This window comes from Thamnophis elegans, chromosome Z, assembly GCF_009769535.1.
Source record: "Thamnophis elegans isolate rThaEle1 chromosome Z, rThaEle1.pri, whole genome shotgun sequence".
Lineage (NCBI taxonomy): Eukaryota > Metazoa > Chordata > Lepidosauria > Squamata > Colubridae > Thamnophis > Thamnophis elegans.
In genome coordinates, this window is record NC_045558.1 from 22,035,667 (window position 1) to 22,056,458 (window position 20,792).

Here is a 20,792-nt window from a genome sequence, read left to right on the forward strand (position 1 = left end):
TATGTTTCCTCTGAAGCGCATTAATGTCTGAAGAGAGAACATATAATTCTCATACCAATATGTATCAGCACTGCCCTCATGTTATAGAAGGGTCCAGACTTTGGGAATGGAGGCTAGAGTATGAAATTTGTATCTTTTAAGGTAGAGACTTCTTTTGCAAAATATTTATTAGGAAACATAGGAATTTATCACTGGGTTTGTTCATGTTATTACTTGGGATTTTTAAAAAATCTTACATAGGAATATGCAATATGCTTTCTATAGGCATTGCCCATTGAATATCAAATATTATAGGACTATTGAAACCTAAATCTGAGTTCTAGCCAAATGCTCCAAGTTAGTACAAAAAGGAAAGGGAGGAATGGATTTTTTTGAGGACCAAAAACTAAATTTATTTTTTCTTTAAAAGACATCATTTTAAAAACTTGCTTTAAGGTTAGCAGCATCAACAGTTGGGCTGAATAGAGTCAAAAAGGATGTCATGGCAACACAATCCAAGCTCACCCATTTTATGTTCTTTATCCCTTTCGTTAAAAATGTATATTCTGTATATTCTGTATTCTGTGTATTCCTCATCTATATTCTTTATTTTTATAGCTATGAATTGATAAGTAAGCAAGGAATATTAAGTTTATATTTTCCAATATCCCTGAAGAGTTAAATAGAAAATAAAAGCTATGCTGCTTCTGCATTAATATAAGAATTTTGCCATTTCTGATACTGTCCTTCTCTATCTTAGACTTAGCAAGCAATAAAGATTCTATGAAGATACTAACAAAACCAGAGAGACACACTTACTCAGTATCAGAAAAAAAATAGCTTCCTTTTGCCCTGTATCAAATGATTTAACTTGTAAAAGAATTGCCCTTTTAATTTTCTTTGATATTTTAAAGAATTTAGAGTGTGCTCATAACTCTATGGGAAATCACTGGAGTCAGTGGATCTCTAGTTATCATCATTTGTCCCTCTTTTTAATTTTTATGTAATTATCATACTTTGATTCCTATTTGAAAATGAACCATCTTTGGAAGAGTTTATTACCATCCCACACAATATTATTGAACTGATAGATCTCAAACCTTTGAATGTAGGATTGTATAAAAATACATGGAAAGTTGCAGAGTTGACTTGTAGAAATTACTGGATGCTAAGATTAAGGCAAATAATTTACAGGATCACTTCCTTAATGTCAAAGTAGGGGAAAGAGCCAGGGTTATAATAAATGATACTTTGTGTTTATGAGGAAGCTTTCCTCTTTCATCACAGTCAAACAGATCCAGGTGTACCTTGGCTGCCAGCATTGGGGCATTGAGGAATTAAAAGGCATGCTGCATGGGCAATAGAAGAGGATATCTGTATATCATGGCAAATGTTGTTCCTGCATAGCGCTAATGATTGTTTTTATGCAGTGGTAAAGCATATATCAGAATTAATCGTGTGTGTGTGTGTGTGTGCTTAAAGAGCAGTATTGAGGCAACAGAATCTTCTTAGCAGAAGTAGATTTAGATTAATTAGCCGGTTAATTCAATAGCTACAAACCATAACGGTAGAAGTAATTGCTGTGACAGAGTGGAAGTATATTAGCCAATCTAAGCAAATAATTATGAAGAATTGCAGTGAAAAGTGTTCTGAGCTCTGTTGATATTGGAAAGTCAATTTGTAGTCATGATACTACTTATTCCCTGTGGTGAATAATGTAAACATTAAAAAAAACATTCAGGGATTACAAAGTCTGCCTTGTTAGCAGAAGGTTGCCATGTTGATCCCAAACAAAGACTGATAGGTTCCAAAATGATTCAGGCACTTTTGAATGTGGATAGCAGTCTGGTGAATTTTAACAAACAAAAACCTTTATTTAAGGCAATAATTTTTTTTAATCACAATATGCATATACAAAACAGTTTTAACGGTTATTTCAATTAACTTTTTGGATTTTCAATACTTCATAAAGCTACAAATGAAGATCTAGTTTGTGGTAAGAAGAGCTAGTTTGACAGCCTGGGCACATGTAATTGACAGGTAGTGTATGTTATAAATTTGTAATCTAATTACTAAATATTATGAAAGAAATACACATTTCAGCTATTAAAATTATTAAAAGCATATGTGCTAAATCTACAGTGAAGTTTGGGGGCAAACAGAACTATATTTTTGTTTGTGAATAAATAGCTACTATAGTGATTCATGAAGGAACTCAGTATCAGGATAATCATCTTTCATTGGGCTCTTAGAATCTCAGAGAACTATACTGCCATTGAAAAGAGCAGATAATTGTTCTGATCAGAGTACTTTCTTATTACTGTATATAGTAAATATACTTTATCTGACTTCATTTATATATTTCTTCTCATAGTTTTCAAATTATTTATTGTTCTCCTTGTTTGCTGTCCCCATGTGACTGAAATGTAAAGCTCCAAAACATTTAAGTTTTTAATTACAGTAATATCTTGCCATGATCAAGTCTTCTTCAGTTCTTGTTAACTAACCATCAAATCTCTTGTTGTGTTCTTACTATTGTTAGAAATAATCTTGTCTAATTTTAGAAAGTTGTTATATATAATACCTATGGTAAAATTGTTTTGTGTCTGGGTCTGTTTTTCATTTGGCAATATTTTTGTGTTAATTAAAAAAACTATTGTACATTAGTTAGGATACCAAAATACTCTACATTCTAAAGCTTATTTGGTATAAAGTATTAGTAGGTGAATTTATATTAGTATATTGATATAAAGTATTAGTAGGTTAATTTGTATATTCATGGCCAGATATAAATGTTTCAACTGATACTTAGTATGTAAAGGTAATAAAAAACATATTTTTATTTTAAAACATTAAAAAGATACTTTAAAACAATAAGTAAATCTAATAAATTAAAGGCTGTAAACTAAAGATCTTGACTGAGCGTATAGTGACGGCCCTCCTGCCTCGTTAATTGAGAAGTCTTTTAATTCAGGCTTGTAGCTGAAAAGAATATTGGTTTACTTAAATCAAAATTCTAGGTTGTTCTAGAGACTTAAAACATTTGTAAATAAACTAAAATTAAATATAAGATAAAATTGAGCTAAGATAAAATGATGAGAAGTATATGTATTTCAGATTAATTCTATCTTGAACCTTTTCTGCATATAATTGGCTTTAGCTTTTGCAAGCTGAAACACAGACGATGAATGCATTAAATTAACAGAATTAGTACTTTCCTTTTTAGCTGTTATTACCTAACAATAATATCTTTAAGGACAAAAGAATGAATATGCATTGTTCTGATCTGTGGCAATTGTACTAAATCTTAATGAAACTTAAAGTATTGTACATAAAATATTTACTCTAATATTTGTATCGGTATTAAATCATATGTATTCATATCCCATAATGGTGAACTCTTTATAGGTAGAAAGTATTAATCTTCATTATAGAACTCATTTTGTATGCCATTGGTCTGGACTAACAAAATATTGCTTCAGAATTATATTCCTCAGATGTGTACTTTCCAAGATAGCTGGCTCACATATTCATTACTTACTTTATGTTATAAGCTCATTTTCTTATATAACAGTGTTTTATGAAATGCAGAAAAGACATGCTGAATTTTCTCTTTTTTCCTATCCTCCTGTAAATGGACTTTAAGATGGTTTCCTTTAAAATGGTAGGCAATGGAATTGGACAAGGATAGGTTCTCCAGAAGAAATCATAATCCACAGAGGATTCTTGGTAACTCAGGTTTATTTGCACAGCCACACCATCACATTTTTGGGCAAAAGCAACCAGAGTTGATAAATTACCTTTGACATCTTAAGCTTTCTAAGATGCTCCAAATGGAAAATACTACTGATTTTTTGATATGCTTTTATCTGTAAGGATATGTTTATAAACAGCGTACCTTTTCAAAGCAGCATTTAGTTTGTAAGAGTTCAGACTAATATGAGATGTAAAATTATGATTCTGAAGCATGAAAGAGATACAACACTTTAGAATTTTGGCAGATAAGTATGTTTTTCATGGTATGTTCATTTGAAAAGCAGTAGCTGTAATGATCTTCTGGTCTCATAAATCACATGCAACCCAGAGGTGCAATTGTGAAGTACATAGAGCTACTATACTTTTGAAGGTAGAAAGTAATGATGTCTGCCATGATGCTAGAAAAACCTGATCATCTATGAAGAAGATATTTCTGTCGTCACTAATTGCTGAGATCAAGTTATAAAATTTCTTACAGAAATAAAATGTTATAATTTGTCTTGTTTTCACTTAGGATGCTGGTGAAATGGTTCGTTCATTTGTTGGTGGTTTGGAACTAATTGTTAATCTTTTAAAATCTGAAAATAAAGAAGTTTTGGCAAGTGTGTGTGCTGCAATCACCAACATAGCAAAAGATGAAGAGAATTTAGCTGTTATAACAGATCATGGTGTTGTTCCTTTATTATCCAAATTAGCGAATACAGTAAGTGAAACTTCGTTCTTGTTGCTAATATTCTGAAATACACTGTATAATATCATATTTTAACTTCTGCAGTTAAAGATTAAACATTATTTCAAAATCTTCATATTCTGAAGGAAAAATTGGACAATTTCCTCATACATCTCAACAGCCTACACCCCAAAATACAATTTACTATAGAAATAGAAGCTAACAACCAACTTCCCTTTCTGGACATCCTAATCTACAAAAAACCCAATGGCTCCCTAGGATGCACCGTCTACTGGAAAAAAACACACACCAGCCACTATTTAAACAAACAATCCCATCACCATCCTGCACAGATCAACTCCATAGTCAAGACCCTCATCTCCAGAACCAAATGCCTAGCCGACAAAGACCACCTGAAAACTGAATTACACACTCTCACAAACGTATTAAAATCCAACGGATTCCAAAGAAATACAATTACCAACCTAATCCAAAAGGAGACCCTCCCCCCAAGAACGAGACATAGAACAGGACAACAGCATCGCCCTCCTCCCTTACATCAAAGGCACCACAGATAAAATCAGCAAAATTCTCCACAAACACAATGTCAAGACAGCTTTCGACACTGACCAAAAAATACCCAGCATCTAGAGAAACCCCAAAGACAAGATCCAGCTAGAAAACCAAGGAGTCTATGAAATACCATGCAAAATCTGCCCAGCCATAAACATTGGACAAACTAATAGGAGAATAAATGCATACATCGCAGAACACAAGAACGCGGTCAGACAAGAAGAAAAAACTTCCAGCATCTTAAAGCAACAGGACATGAAATTGATTTTGAAGGAACCAATTAATCTCTAAAACTGAACACCTCAACAAGAGAATAATTATGGAAGCCATTGAAATAGAGAAACACCCCCACAACATGAATAAATGTGACGATACCTCCTGCCTACCCGACATCTGGAAACTAGCCCTAGTCAACAAATGAGTCCCAGCCATGAAAACCGACACTGGATCCAGAACAACACAGGACACTACCACCAATCACCCTCACCAGACCCAAACCCATCCCATAGACAAAATGCAACCACCATCCAGAAGCCATACCACAGCGGCATCACCAACTGCTACACCCCCCCTCCGACCCCTACACAAAACAAACTGACACACACCATGAACATATGGCTAGATTGCAAACTTGGAGCCAAACTAAAGCCTGGAATGTTACATCACAGCCATCTGCTCAGGACATTACATCACAGAACTCAGGAGGTTACAACGCAAAGGCTCAGGATGTTACAATGCAGCCAACCTGCCAGGATGTTGCAGCACAGGACTCAGGATATCACTACACTAGAGCTCAGGATGTCATCACACAGCCCATTACCCAGGTCGTTACAACACAAAAGACTAACGGGCACACAGCTAGTACCTCAGCCACACAGGATATTACGAAACAGCCGACTAATCTGCATGCACCAACTACATCAACTAATCAAGATGTAACAACACAGCCAACCAACCCACTTACAGCAACAAAGCCAGCATTCCACACACACACACACCAATATTTATAGAAAGACGGCAGCTCCGATCACTCTTTGTTCGCACAAGCATGAAGCCGAAGGCGCCAGCCTGAAGATGGCAAGTGGGACCTCGTCGAAACCTCGCCAAAATACTCTCAATCTTACATGGGAAAAGACCCAAAAATGCCAAGACCTGCATACCTGTACCTGTGAAAATCTATGAAAACATACATACATACATACATACATGCATGCATGCATGATGTTAATAACCAATAAAGCATTAAGAACAAAGAAGCCAACCTTTTTAAAGCTCCTTTCATATTTTTAATAGTTGTTATTATGTGAAATGTCTTCCATTAAGACATTAAGGGATATATTTTTATTATAATTTATTTTTCCTTTTGGTTTAGAACAATGACAAATTAAGACGGCATTTAGCTGATGCCATTTCTCGCTGCTGCATGTGGGGAAGTAACAGGATTGGTTTTGGAGATACCAAAGCTGTTGCCCCTTTGGTACGTTATCTGAAATCAAGTGATCCAGAAGTTCACCGAGCTACTGCACAAGCATTGTATCAGCTGTCAGAGGATCCCAACAATTGCATTACCATGCATGAAAATGGAGTCGTGAAGGTAAGATAGCTAGCTCTTTCATTCATCTTTGTGGTCCAATGCACTTAGGTAAATGACTATCAGAAATTACCTTCTCTACGATAGAATTCAAATTGCACAATATTCTTACACCTAGGCACTTAACAATGTTCTCTCTACGCCTATCTTCTTGGCCTTTTTATACTTAATGTAGTATACCGTTTATGTTAGCTTTTACCTTTTTAGTTTCTCTGCATGTAACTAGAAAAAAAAATGTGGCCCTGCTATTCCTCAGAATTCCTCATTCCATTGTAAGTTAGCTAAACTATATTGCACTTTGCCTCACAGCAATATTATCACACTTGAATGTCTGAATAGATGTCATTAATTAGTAAGGAGCCGAGGTGGTGCAGTGGTTAGGGTGCAGTACTGCAGGCCACTTCAGCTGACTGTTATCTGCAGTTCAGCGGTTCTAATCTCACCAGCTCAAGGCTGACTCAGCCTTCCATCCTTCTGAGGTGGGTGAAATGAGGACCCAGACTGTGGGGGCGATATGCTGACTCTGTAAACCGCTTAGAGAGGGCTGAAAGCCCTATGAAGCGGTATATAAGTCCAACTGCTATTGCTATTGCTATTACTACTAAAAGAATTTTATAATTGATTCAAAGGTTTAAAATCATGTTACATAACATTCAACTTTGGAAAACTCAAAATAATGAATAAGTCCTTTTATCCTACTTCAATAAGAAAAATGGACTTTTATAGTATACATATAACTGATTTTAAAAACTTTTTACAATCTGAAAACCTCAGTTTCTGGCACCAGATAGGATGGCAATTTTCCATACTGTTTGAGAATTGATCTTTAATATGTGGACTAATCTTAAGTCTTTTTCACTAAGGAATTAGAGAAATTTATTTTAATTTTATAGAAATTAGTCACGCTAGAATATGGACCTATTTATATAAGTAACATTCTCTATTTAATTTGAATACTTTCATGCCTCCTTTTGTTTGCTTTAAAAGGTTAGTTGTATGCTGCATATAATATGGGAGCCTTTTTTTTGCAATAAAACATACCAGCAGCTATGAGCATTGCATAATAATGGACAGATAGTGGTGCTGCTGTCCTATGTACCAACAATATTGTAAGTAGCAGTGATTTGTCATCAGGCTGTGGAACAAGATGGATGGTTAGCTGCAAGAATTGATGGAGCAATAAAACTATAGGAATCATACATAGAATAATCATGCCTTATGCAGACCTCTTTTTAATTCAGGATTCAGTAGATGGCAGAAGCAAATGATTGTCTTATCTTAAAAAAACTAAGCAGGGTAATATTTGGTTAGTACTTAGATGGGAAACTAGGAGAAAAATCCTAGGATTGTAGCTTAGACTAAAAAATCAAGAAATCAAATGGCAAATATGTCAAATCAATGGCAAATCCTTTACATTTTCTGGAGAACGTTATATATGTGGTGTGTGTGTGTGTGTGTGTGTGAGTGTGTGTGTATGTCTCAATCACAAATCAAGCTAAATTTCTTAGAATTTTTGCCTTCTATGTTGTCATATATTTTTATTCAAGTTTATAACACATCCTAGGATTTTTCTTATAGTCTCCCATCAAGAATTCATAGTAATGAGGCTAGAAGACAAACTCTATCATTGCTTATGCTTTTGTGGGGAGCTATTGCACAATTATAATTTGGCGGAAAGAAGTACAGAGTATTACAGCAAGAGATTTTTGGCAACTTCTTGGTATTTTATTAATGCTTCCTTTAAACAGTGGGATGTCTTGAATAATACTCCTAGCTTTTCATCCTTTATCTACCCGTTTCCTTTTTTAAAATTCTCATACCACAACTGGAATGTTGGTGTCTGCATTATTGCTAGATTCATTATAGATAGTGATTAGTTTAGTAGTTGTTGAGGATCATGGCTTGTGACTATTAAGCAGTTTAAATCTGTCTATCCATAAATAAAACCACTGTGACCAAGTTCATGACTTCCAATGAACAGAAAAAACTTTCTAATACAACCCAGTGTTCCACATTCATTAAAACAGATTGATGGTCACTGACCAAGTCTGGTCACTGACAACATATTTAATTAAACCAGTTCAATATTCATCACTATTGAATATTGCTCTGAAGATTTTACAGTCTTCCAAACTCGCTTTCAGCATTTTCACTGTAAAAATATTTCATTGTAAAAATCCATTGTAAACATGGATTTTATAGGCTTGTATCTTTTTCCAACATTTTGGGGAGCTATTTATTGAGATTTTAGCTAACCTTGTTGGTGCCAGGTGCCATCTGTAAAACATTTTGTACTGGTTTTCCTTGTGTGCAACCGATAGTGTCATTTTTAAGTTTGTTCCCCCAAATTTTTCCCATTTATCTAATTCAATATTATAGCCAAAGTTCTGTGCCCATTTTATCATTTGTTCTTTCACAATTTCCTCTTCCATTTTATGCTTTAAGAAATTTGTATATTCTCCCTATCATCTTTCTATCTGAGCTTTGAATTATTTGATCCAATTCATGTGGTTCTGTTTCGATGTCATATAATTTAGTATCATTATTGTGTTTACTTTTGATTTAGGTTAGGCAAGTAGGTTAGCTAATCAATTATCATGTTTTGTTCTGCCAATTCTTCAACTGTTTTAAATTTCCCTGTCTGTCAATTAAGTCTCTGTATCTTAGCATTTTATTCATATCTATAAAATTTGGATGGATCGTCCTTTCTGTCGGTGATAGCCAATTCGGGATTTTCACATAGTGGATTTTTTGCAATAACATTCTTCTAATTAAATGTTTTTGGAAGTATTTGTGCGTTTTATTTTTATCACCCCATAGGAATGTATGCCAGCCTGCTTGCAAATCATGGCCTTCTAAAATCAAAATTCTTTTATTCTTTAACTCTATCCAATCCTTCACCCATGTTATTGTTACTGCTAATGTGTATAATTCCCAATTTGGAAGTGCTAAACCTCCACTCTCCTTGCTGTCTTGCATTGACTTTAGTTTAATCCTCGCTTTTCGTCCTTGCCAAATGAATCTAGTGGTTATTTTGCTTAATTCTTGAAAGAAAGTTTTACCCAGGTTAATTGATGCGGTTTGCAACAAGAATAAGATTCTTGATAAAATATTCATTTTGACTGTGGCTATACGTCCCATTAATGATAGCTGAATATTTTTCCAGCTTTCTAAATCTTTCTTTATTTGTGTCACTAGTTTATTATAATTATTGTCTTTAATTGTGGAACATTTTGCTAACACCCAGATCCCCAAGTATTTCACTTTCTTAATTATTTGCATTCTAGTTGCTAATTCCAGTTCCTCTTCTTGCTTTTTTGTCATGTTCTTGGTTATCATTTTGTTTTGCCTTTATTGATTTTTAGTCCTGCCACTTCGCCATATTCTTCTAATTTTTGAATTCATTTCAGATTAGATTCTAATGGAACCTCATCTCCTCTAAAGAAAGGAGTTAGTTTGTTTCTCCTTTACACATGCATATATCAACAAATACTAAGCATAGGCTTGGGTCTTATATTCTTCATTTTTGAGTCTCAAACCTTTTATTCCCTGGTCCTTCCTAATTTCATTTAATAAAATGTCCAGAGTTACTATAAACAGCAAAGGAGAGAGGGGGCATCCCTGTCTAACTCCCTTTTTTATTTCGATCTTGTGTTAGTTCTCCATTCATTAGAACTTTGGCTGTCTGACTGTTATAAAGTTTTTCTATCATTTTTGTAAATTTTTCTCCGAATTTCATCCTGTCTAATAGTGTTATAATAAATTTCCAAATTACATTGTTGAATACTTTTTGTGCATCAAGGAAAACCAGTACCATTTGTTTTTCTGGATGTGCCTCGTAATATTCTATTATGTCTAAGCTGACTCTCTTTATTTTTATTTTTCCTTGAAACATATTTCTTTTCTCTTTTCTTTAGATTTAGTTTGCATTAGATTTTGCTATTATAATAAAAATTCGTATGTATGTATGTATGTATGTATGTATGTATGTATATTATATATGTATGTATGTATGTATGTATGTATGTATGTGTATGTATATATATATAAACAAACTATAACAGACATGACAAATATTCCATGAAACTTCTGTTGCAATAACAACTGTGTGTTTCAGTCAGGTTTTGCCTGTGGCTATCACAAATATTCCCACTGATAAGCTGACAAGTACATTTAGTATACATTTAGTATACATAACATGTGAGATACGTTATTTCTAGTCTAATTCCTAGTAAGGAACAATAATTTTGATGATTTTATTATTGTTGTTAGTCTCCCCTTTGGTAACTTTTTAATTTAGGAACATTTGGGGGTGGGGGAACCCTGTACGTTGGCATCTTCTACTTGGCATGTTCTGAATATCTTTTAGTTTTCTAAAAAGAAGCCTGTCCCACTAAGCTGTAGGTTTGTTGGAGCAGTTCAACAGAAGCTGTGCCCTGCAGCTCTTTTAGTGATAAATGAGCCATTTCAAATAAGTGGAGCTGCAGCCAATGTATGCAGAAGGAATCATTAAAGCATTTTTAAATAGATAGTTTTGAGGGTTCAAAATGTATAAACAAGGTATGCTAAATCCTAACATATACGCTGAATTTTAATGGAAAAGGTTGTAGCTCTTTGACTCTTCCAACTTTAACAGAATTTGCCAAAAAACCAAAGAATCTGGCATGAGCCATAGATAACAGTTCCATCTTTCATCTAGGTTTCTCTTCTGTATTTATCTTGCTTTAGAGAATGTAGGGAATGTCCTTTTTTCTGACTTGGCACTTTTATCCAAACCACAGAAAATACATTGAGCAGCTTCTTGCAATTGTCTAAAAACAAATTCCAGTTCAGGAGACTTTGTAGAAAAGTCAGGCTGGGATCCAGAGATCCCAGTGCACAACTGGAAAACATTTCTACACATCCATAGAGGACTCACTGATTTTCCATACAGCCACAGAAAATCCCCTGGTCCACATATGTAGCTTTTTAGGAGCAAAGAGGAATGTTAGCTATAAGAAAACCCACTATGCAATTGGCATGCCCATCTCAATTAACCTGAGGTAGGTAAAAAGCAAAACTCCCCAAGGAATACTATTGGTAAACAGTGCTACCTTAAAATATAATTGTACAGCTAATAAAATGAATTTCTTTTCACTGGCAGATAGCAGACTGAGCACACTGAGGCAAGGTGCCAGGTAATTATTTTTGGCAATGAGCTGAGCAAAAATAGTTTCCTTGAGGGGAAAAAAGAGCATTCACAGAAGCTGAACATAAGAAAAAACAATAATAATGTATTTCAGACTTCTTGACTAGCCTTTTTTGGCAATCATTAAAAATATGATACATTTCTGCCTGAAAACAGCAAGTTTAATTTTACCAATTAGCTGAATATTGTATGTATTGAATTAAAGCTCTGGCGGCTGGCTGTAGTAATTAACCATCAGAACACACTTGTCAATATCTTCTTTCAAAATGACTTACTGGGTTCTTGGTAAGATTCCTACAGACACTAGATTTTACCATTTATTTGATAGTACATCATATTATAGGATATTTTTACACATTTCAAATGTTTGTTTGTTTTTATGTACCAAAAGCAGCTGTTAGACATTTAGTTTTATACAAAGGAAACTGGCGATGGAACAGGTTTTATTTTTTTAAAAAAATCTTCATGCCTTTGTAGATGCAAAAGAAAGGAAGGAATGCATTTCATTCCTTGTTGCTTCTTTGCCGGCTTGTTGTTTGGCAACTCCGAGAAAATGATGGATGTACATTTATTTGCAGTCTTTCGGTCATACAACATCTTTAAAAATCTCCAGTCTTGGATGAGTGTTGAAATGTAGCAGCTGGTAGGGCAATTTAGGGCTGAATAAGGCCACAAGATGGATTTTGCAATGCTTCCTTTCAGAATTAGTCTACAGATGGCAGAATTTTCTCATAATATTTGTGATCCCTTAAAGATGGAAGTCTGCAATACCTGAATTTGACTTTCTTTCAACTTGTCAATTTTGCATAAATTTTAATGATATTTTCCCTTTTCCTTTTTTTAGTATCAGGATTTTTTGATGTCATAATTTTGTTTATACATATTGCAGGGTCAAATACATGGTTGTTGATTATGTGCCATCAAATCAATGTTGAATTTTATTTACCATGGAGATAGAACTTCTTCAATATGATCTATCCTCAGTCTGCCTATTCAGTCTTCCAATAATGCACCCATCACTGCTGCAATCAAGTCTATAATATCCTATTGTTAATTGAGCTATTGATTAAATCACACTGCACCTTTTAATGTAGGTTTTTATTGGTAGTTTTCTTTTAAAAATTGTTATTTTAATATTTTATCCAGTTGCATATTTTTTTATACATTGAAATAGGGCACCAGATAATAAAAGTAATAAGTAATTGTCTAGTTTGAACACAAATGATATTTTTCTTATCCTTCAAAATTCCTGAATCTCAAATTTTAGAAATGAACCTTAATTCACTTTTACCACCATTAGCAATATTAGTGAACATTTCTTAACTTTTAAGAAGAAAAAAACAGAAGGCAACCAGCCATCTTCTGCTTATAGAGTGAAGAATTTGGTTTAACTATTCCTTAGATTATATGCCAGAAGTTAGGTTCCAGCCCACATGGGATTTTCAACTGGAATCTGTTCACTTTTGACCATGATATTTCAAGGCCAAGTTCTTTCCAACAACATACAATATATATTCCAAATATTATGTTATCCTTTTATTAGTTGAGAAGAAAAAAAAAGAATGGAGTTAACTAGCAATGCAATGGTAACTCAGTTCTAATCCTATTTAGTTTTGGGTTATCCACATGTATTATTTATCATTTAATTGAAACAGAAGCTTTTAAGGAGCAATTTATATGTGCAAAATAACACACTTGGATGTCTCAAATAGTTCCAGGCTTTGGTTGCTGAAAACAAGCACAGATTCTATCTAGATTGATACTTCTTTGGATGGATTTTGACCATATGTTTTTATTCAAGGCAGGATTTTTTATGTATGTAACTTTTTGGAATACAGCTAAAAAGTCAATTTCCTTCCTAATTAGAAAGTCAAGAAATTCAACATCTTTGAGAAACAAGCAATCATTGAATTGAAAAAGAAAAATTAATACAGTAATTTCTAGAATCACTTAAGAATAATAATTGTATCTATTTTAGGCAATATATGTAATCTTATTATGTATTTATGAAGCTTTATATTTATACATTTATAAATTCATTGATGAGGACATGATATTTATTTAGGTAACTAAGTTACCTCTGATTGGTAGTTTTCAGAAAAGAAAGTTTGTCATACAAACCAGAGATTCCAAAGGACTAAACTGGGAACATTTTGCATGTAAAATCTGTAGTCTCCAGGTTATCAGTGGTCTCTAGGTCCAATCTTTGCCTGGAAAATCAGAACAAACAATTTTTAAATTGTATTAAAACAATTGTTTTTTAATGAATGTATTTTAGTTATGCATATGTTATGAAAAGTAACAAGAAAGTGATTTAATCTGTATTTCCAGTTTGTAAAATTCTCAACCTCCTAATTTCTTGGATCCAAGCTCATTCCACAATAGGCAGACATAATTCCTTTGAAATAAGGGATCTTTTAAAGCAAATCTCATTTCGATCTCTTCACCATTGCATTTGTTCATTGTTTTGGCAAATTTAACAAAAGAGACTAATTCAAATTAGAAGAGATTGGACAGCCAGAATGTTATAGGGTCACCTGCTTGAGAAGGAAGTTAGACTAGAAGGTCTTCAAAGTCCCTTCTAACTCTGTTCTTCTACATTTTGTAAATTGCATTTATTCTCCCATTTCCTCTCAGTGTTTATTTAGCCTTTGGAAATTTTATTTCTAATTTTTTCTTTAACATTAGGATTTATAGGATTTCTAACATTTTGCATATAAAGTTGTGGTAGTATTAACCAAATTAATTTCCAGCTTATTAAAAATGAAGTCATTTATGTATAATCTATATCAGTGTTTTTCAACCACTGTGCCGCGGCACACTAGTGTGCCGTGACATAGTGTAAGGTGTGCCGTGGGAAAAACACTTTATATATAGTCAATATAGGCACAGAGTTAAATTTTTTTAACATTTTCTAATGGTGGTGTGCCTCGTGATTTTTTTCATGAAAAAAGTGTGCCTTTGCACAAAAAAGGTTGAAAAACACTGATCTATATAATGTGTATAGATCTACAAAACTGGAGAAGATATAAATGAGGCATGTTATCTTGATAAAGCTTCACACCAACTAAAGGTTGGAATTTTTGATAAGGATTTATTAGATGACTTTATCAATTAACTCTGGTTGATACTTTGTTAAAGAAAAATCCCTGTTGAATGTACCACATCATATGCTCATTAAATCACTTTTTCAAAATTCTAAAATGCATTAGGTGTATTTTTTTAAAAAATATGGAAATATGGAAAATAAATGAGATAAATTGAATTATTTAAAAAGAGACTTGTCTGATAGTCCCAGAAATGCTTTTCAAAAGGCAAGTGGATTTTCTTGTTTTTTCCTTGAAAATATTTCAATTTTCCTCCAATTGCATTTTGAAAAATATTTTGGGACCAACCATGACTGGATGATTGAAAATCTCCATAGAGACTTATCTGATTTTTTTTAAAAAATCATTTAATGCTACTAAATAACATGTTTTAGGAGAGGAGAAATAATAATGCTTTTGATCACAAGAACATGATAAGAATGTTTTAAACCCGAACTACAAATATTTTATTTTATTGGCATCACTATATTTATAGCAGTTATGTTTGAGATTTATTAAGATAGTAAGAAAACAAAAGATGATCTGTGAATATACAGTCTATAATAATAAATAGTATTTTCCTTGTTTCATGTCAAACTTTATGGAAATCATTGTAGTTACTCTATGTACATACATAACTTTGGTTTTAAGTCAGGCATATGATTATATTTCTGCCTTTAACTCATCTGTTGGATTCATAGGGAAATTGCTTCATGAAGCAATATGTGACAGTTGAAAGCTCATCAGAACTGCAGATTGTGGCAGAAAATAAAAACAGGAGATGACTTTCAGGAACTGAATGGAGGAAGGCACTTCAGAAAACACAAGTGGTTTATGGGAAAAAGCCACACCAAGTTGTGTGTTACATTATCTATCAACGAAGCATAGCAATGCTAGGCTCTTAAAGCACCTTATTCATGTCATTGATAACATTCAATAGGCTCTGTATTTGGTAAAACTGATTTGCAACTCTGGAGTCATGTTCATTCCATAATAACAACAAATTATTAACAGCTGTGCCTTGATTAGGAGCCTGTTAGTTGGGTTCATATAATTAGTGTCAAAATCAATTTATTTGTGTATTGCATTTTTCACAAACATATTGAGTTTGAAGGTTGTTCAGGTACAAATACCACCATGTATCAAACAGATTACTTTAATGTAATTCCTGTCCAGTTGAAAGAGTATCAATTTTAAATAATCACAAGACAAATCAGGCCAGTTAAATATTTCTATAGCAATAGCGACATTGTACTCAAAATGCAGTTCATTCAACTCTTCACATGTTTAGTTTTTCTTCATAAAGTAGTTAGGTGAGCCATGGAATGCTTAGTTAACTCTCAATTTGCATTCCAACTCCATGAGACAAACTCCCCAACTTTAATGATGATAAAAGTTTTCTGTAATTGAAAACATGCAGTTTTCCCCAGTCAAACACACCTCTTATCCTTGAGGGCAATACTACCAAGAGGTGCTAACTCTGAGATTCAATTTTTCCTACAAAAAGTTTATTTTTCTGTGAGTACAGCAAAGGGCTGTACTCAAAAATCCCCATCTCAAACTTTTTCAAAGATAGCTTCAACAATGGAACAAGGTTCCACAGGCTGTGTGCACTTCTATACAACCCTATTGTTCTTATTACAATTATGTATTAACAGCTTGATTATGCATGTGTAAAAGAGAAAGAAACCAACTCCTTTCTTTAGAGGAGATGAGCATTGACTGTATAGGGATATATTGTATATAATACTCTATTCTCCCTCATTTACCAAATCATTTTTCAATAGACATATTTTGTGAACAGTTCAAAAAGGGAGATGGAGAATAATAACTGAATGGTTATCTACAAAGGACATTATAGCTATAGATTATAAATCTATAATCAAGTGTCTTGCTTTACATCTCAAAGTATTTCAATATCAGCAATTGGGAGAATTTTCAAACACAAGTAAATGGATTACCTGAAAATCTAAAAGTTTTTGAGCTTGCTTTATCAATATAGAAAGGAATAATTTATCCATCAGCTGGAGCCAGAGCTGTCTGATCAATTTCCGACACCCATCAATTGTTACTAGGTGCTTGATGTTATTTTAGACTCATATAAACAACATTTTTAATCACTTGGTTTGATGCTTTGACTCACCTGAGATTGTGATTCTATTGCTACTGTAGTATCTTACTTCTTTGCAGTAATGTTGGCATTTGCCCTTGAATGAAGTCTGCTGATGCTATTTGGGATTAAAGCAAAACTTGCTTTTTCTCATTCAAATTAATTCAATTGACTCAGGGCAAACAATTACTTTTCCTGAAAACTTTGCTTCTCAAAATCCTGTGATTCTGTGAACTGCATTACAGAAGTTTGTAACACATGTAATACAGGTACTCCTTGCAATCATTCATTTAGTGATCGCTCAAAGTTACAATGACACTGAAAGAAATGGCTTATGGCTGTTTTTCATATTTACGATGGTTCCAGGATCTCATGACTATGTGATCAAAATTTGGATACTTGGCAGGTACTCATTACATTCACGGTCCTAGAGTCATGTGATACATTTGTGACCTTCCCAGCTAACTTCCAACAGGCAAAGTCAATGGAGGAAGCCAGATGTGGCCCATTAAGTGAATCAATAGCATGATTCACTTAGCAACTGCAGTGATTTGCTTAACAACTGTGGCAAAAAAATACGTAAAATCAGGCAAAACTTACTTCACTGCCATACTTACAGTAGTGGGATGCGACTGGTATGCCCTGGTACAGACGTACTGGTGCCTGCTGGGAGCACCGGGTACCATTCCAGTATGGTGCTCCGGAGGGCCCACCCACCCACCCACTCTCCTTACCACTATTTGAACTGACCGGGGCATTTGCGCACACACAAGGGGCATGTGGTGCCTAAGCGACTCTCCGCCAAGCAGCTGGAGCACCGCAGGCAGTGGGTACGCATGCGCGCGCTATGCACATGGTGGACGCCCAGCCCCATTGCAGCGTACCAATTGCAACGGAAGCCGAAACCCACCACTACTTACTTACCAATTGAAATTTTGGTCTTAATTGTGGTTGTAAATTGAGGATTATCTGTTGTGATTCTATGGTAAAAATGTACAAACTAAAAAATGGAGGTGAAGCAAAAGCTTGAATGTTTTATGGTGACACCTAGAGATCAGAGAAAGAGAGGTGACTGACAAGATGCTTACATTCTACACAAATACTTCCTAAAATATAAAATTGATCTTCATAAGCATATCTCAGATGTGTGCAGTTAGATTTCCTGTCTCCCAACAGTTGTAAGGCTAATGAATGGTAGTGATTAGTATTTACATTTGTGTTAACTTTCTGCTTGTATATGTAGCTACTCATAAAAGTTTCATAATGCAGCAGTATAAAAATATACATAAGCATTGAATGGTAACATGTTTTTGTGGTTGAATTCAATGTTGTTTATATTCAGAACACTAAAAGCTACAGATTGAAAAATATTTTTTAATTAAGGCTACATGCTTTAAAATCCTGCGGTTGCCATAATAAAAATTAGGAGACTTTCTTAAATCTGAATTGACCACGCTGCTTTCCATGAAATGTGTATATTGGGTGATGAACATGGCACACAGTTGCAGTGTGCCTGAGATTATAATGGATAGCTAACTTAAGCAGAGTCCCCTATAATCCTTATTCTTGTGCTCTCACCCACTCTTGCGGAGAGCTTGTTTTATAGCTGGGCTGCTAATCTTTTACAGAGTAAATCTCTTGGTGTACATTTATTCAGGAGCAAAAGAGTGGAAACTTACTCTGTTTTCTTGCCATTTTATAGCTAGCAGAGGGACTGAATATATAGGCTTAAGTAATCAAAAAAGTCAAGATGGTGGTAGAATGTTGCATTTGCCCCTAGATACACTAAAAAGTTGAAAGCTAAATTTCCAGTTGTATATAAAGGTTTTGTTTTTTTTAATTTAGAACTCAGCTGAGACTTGAAGAAAATAGGAGAAAACATTCTTACTCCTACATGCCTTAATTCATAATCTTTCAGGAAGAAATGCACATACACATGCTAAGTGATAAAACAAAATAAATCTAAGAAAAGAAACTGTTCAGATCAGACCATAAGATAAATTTATTTCCTTCTGATTTTCCAATCTTTTGCTGGTTTGGGCTTTTTCTCCCCCTACCTACAATAATCCCTGCCATCTTCTTTCAGAAAGAAAGACAAAAATAAGATAACTGGTTTGTTTTTTATTTTATCATAAATTTAAAGTCCACTTTTTAAAAATTCCTAGTCCTGACGAATTGTTCAGTGTTTGAACAGAGTTAGTAGTCTCTGTACACTGTCTAAAATAGATTTAGGTTTTGAATGATCAGAGTGTATTTCAATTTTTGGAACTATTTACTCCCCATAGACGACATAAATCTATTGGCCAACATTCTAACAAAAACCGGATTGAAGTTCTATTGCTAAGAGCAACGGTTTTTTAAATGCAGCCATTAATATACAGGAGCATCTAAACTTTCAGAATGTTTCCATTGGAAGTGGGAAAACTTGAAACTTTTTTGAAAGGCCAACATCCAAAATGATGTTGCTTAAATGCCAATCCTGAGCATTTGCCACTACAATACCAATGTAATATTTTTATTATGTCTGTGAGTATAACAGGATTGGTCTGAATGTTTTTTCCCCTGATACTTATCTTGTCTTAAATGCATTTATTCCATTCTTTTTTAAACGTGTTGTGCTTTTGGCTAGTGTATTTTCTCGAAAGAGGCTATTGAAAATCCAGCTTTGAGCAGCTGATTCCAGAATGTGAAACACATGGCTATTTTCATTCATTATTGGATGGATTTCTGCAGGCGTGTTATTTTAAAATAATTTATTTTTAGTGTAATGTTTTTGGTTTGGAACCCTTTCTCATTTTCCCCCCTGCACTTTTATTTTTAACAAGCTTCTGCTGGGTATGGCAGGCTCTACGGATGAAACTCTTCAGGAAGCAGCAGCTGGTTGCATAGCAAACATCCGCAGGCTGGCTTTGGCTACAGAGAAAGCTAAGTATGGCTGAAACTCCAAGCAGCTTTTATCAGGGCCCTGTCAGCTTTTTCTGTCTAATGTACTGTATGCTAGCTCAAATTGATGAGCAAATGATGCTTGAGAATGTCTCTGAAATCTATATTTTCAGTTATTTGTGCTAGTGTGGCATACCTAATCAAAAATAAATGGATGCAAAAGTGAAATATAAAGTCAAAAGGTGTATGATATTTTAGCATTTGCCTTCATTACTGTATTTTTAAAAATATTTTTATTTTATCACTTCCACTGGATATATTTGGCATAACCCAAATATATCACTGTATGTCCAAAAGTGTTATAAATCTAATAATGCTTCCTTCTTGTTTGGAATGCTATAACAAATGTATTTCCTTTCATTGTATACGGCTGTACAATTTCTCACTAATGTGTTGAGCTAAGTCTGTCTAATCATTCCATTATTATGATTTTCCTTAGGTAAGTGCTCAAAAATATCAAGAAAACTATATTCATATAGGCCAGTTTCATATCTGGAACTGTACAAGGACTTCAAACACATCTGCTTTTCTACACACTCCCAACATTCCCCCAATTTCCTGTACTTTAATACTACCTGTCCTGTACCAACAAGATCAATTAATTTGATTAGAAATACATAGTGATCCAAATACAAGTTCAAGTCTTAAAACTCACAACTAGTTATACTAAACCAATTTAAAACAAATAGGCATTTTCTTCTTCATTACACTATCTTTGGTCATGTCCAGTTTTTAACTCGTGGTACTGCTACACTGCAAATCCATGCTAGATTCTGATTATCAATTTTAGAATCATGGCTTTTTCCAAAGAATGTTAAAAATTACAATTTGCAGAAGGTGTGTATAGATTGTTGTTCCATGTTTCTAGATTCCCTCAAACTTCCAACATGACTTAG

The 20,792-nt window shown here is 34.0% G+C and overlaps 1 protein-coding gene across 1 annotated transcript in view; it reads left to right on the forward strand.

Annotated features, from left to right (window-relative positions):
* Positions 1-19,893, forward strand: part of ARMC4 (armadillo repeat containing 4) — an 81,260-nt gene extending 61,367 nt beyond the window's left edge. The window contains exons 17-19 of the mRNA XM_032238053.1: positions 4,250-4,438; positions 6,351-6,572; positions 19,779-19,893. Coding sequence (XP_032093944.1) covers positions 4,250-4,438; positions 6,351-6,572; positions 19,779-19,892 — 525 coding nt within the window. The 3' untranslated portion in view covers position 19,893. The remainder of the gene's footprint in view (positions 1-4,249; positions 4,439-6,350; positions 6,573-19,778) is intronic.
* Positions 19,894-20,792: the final 899 nt, after the last annotated feature.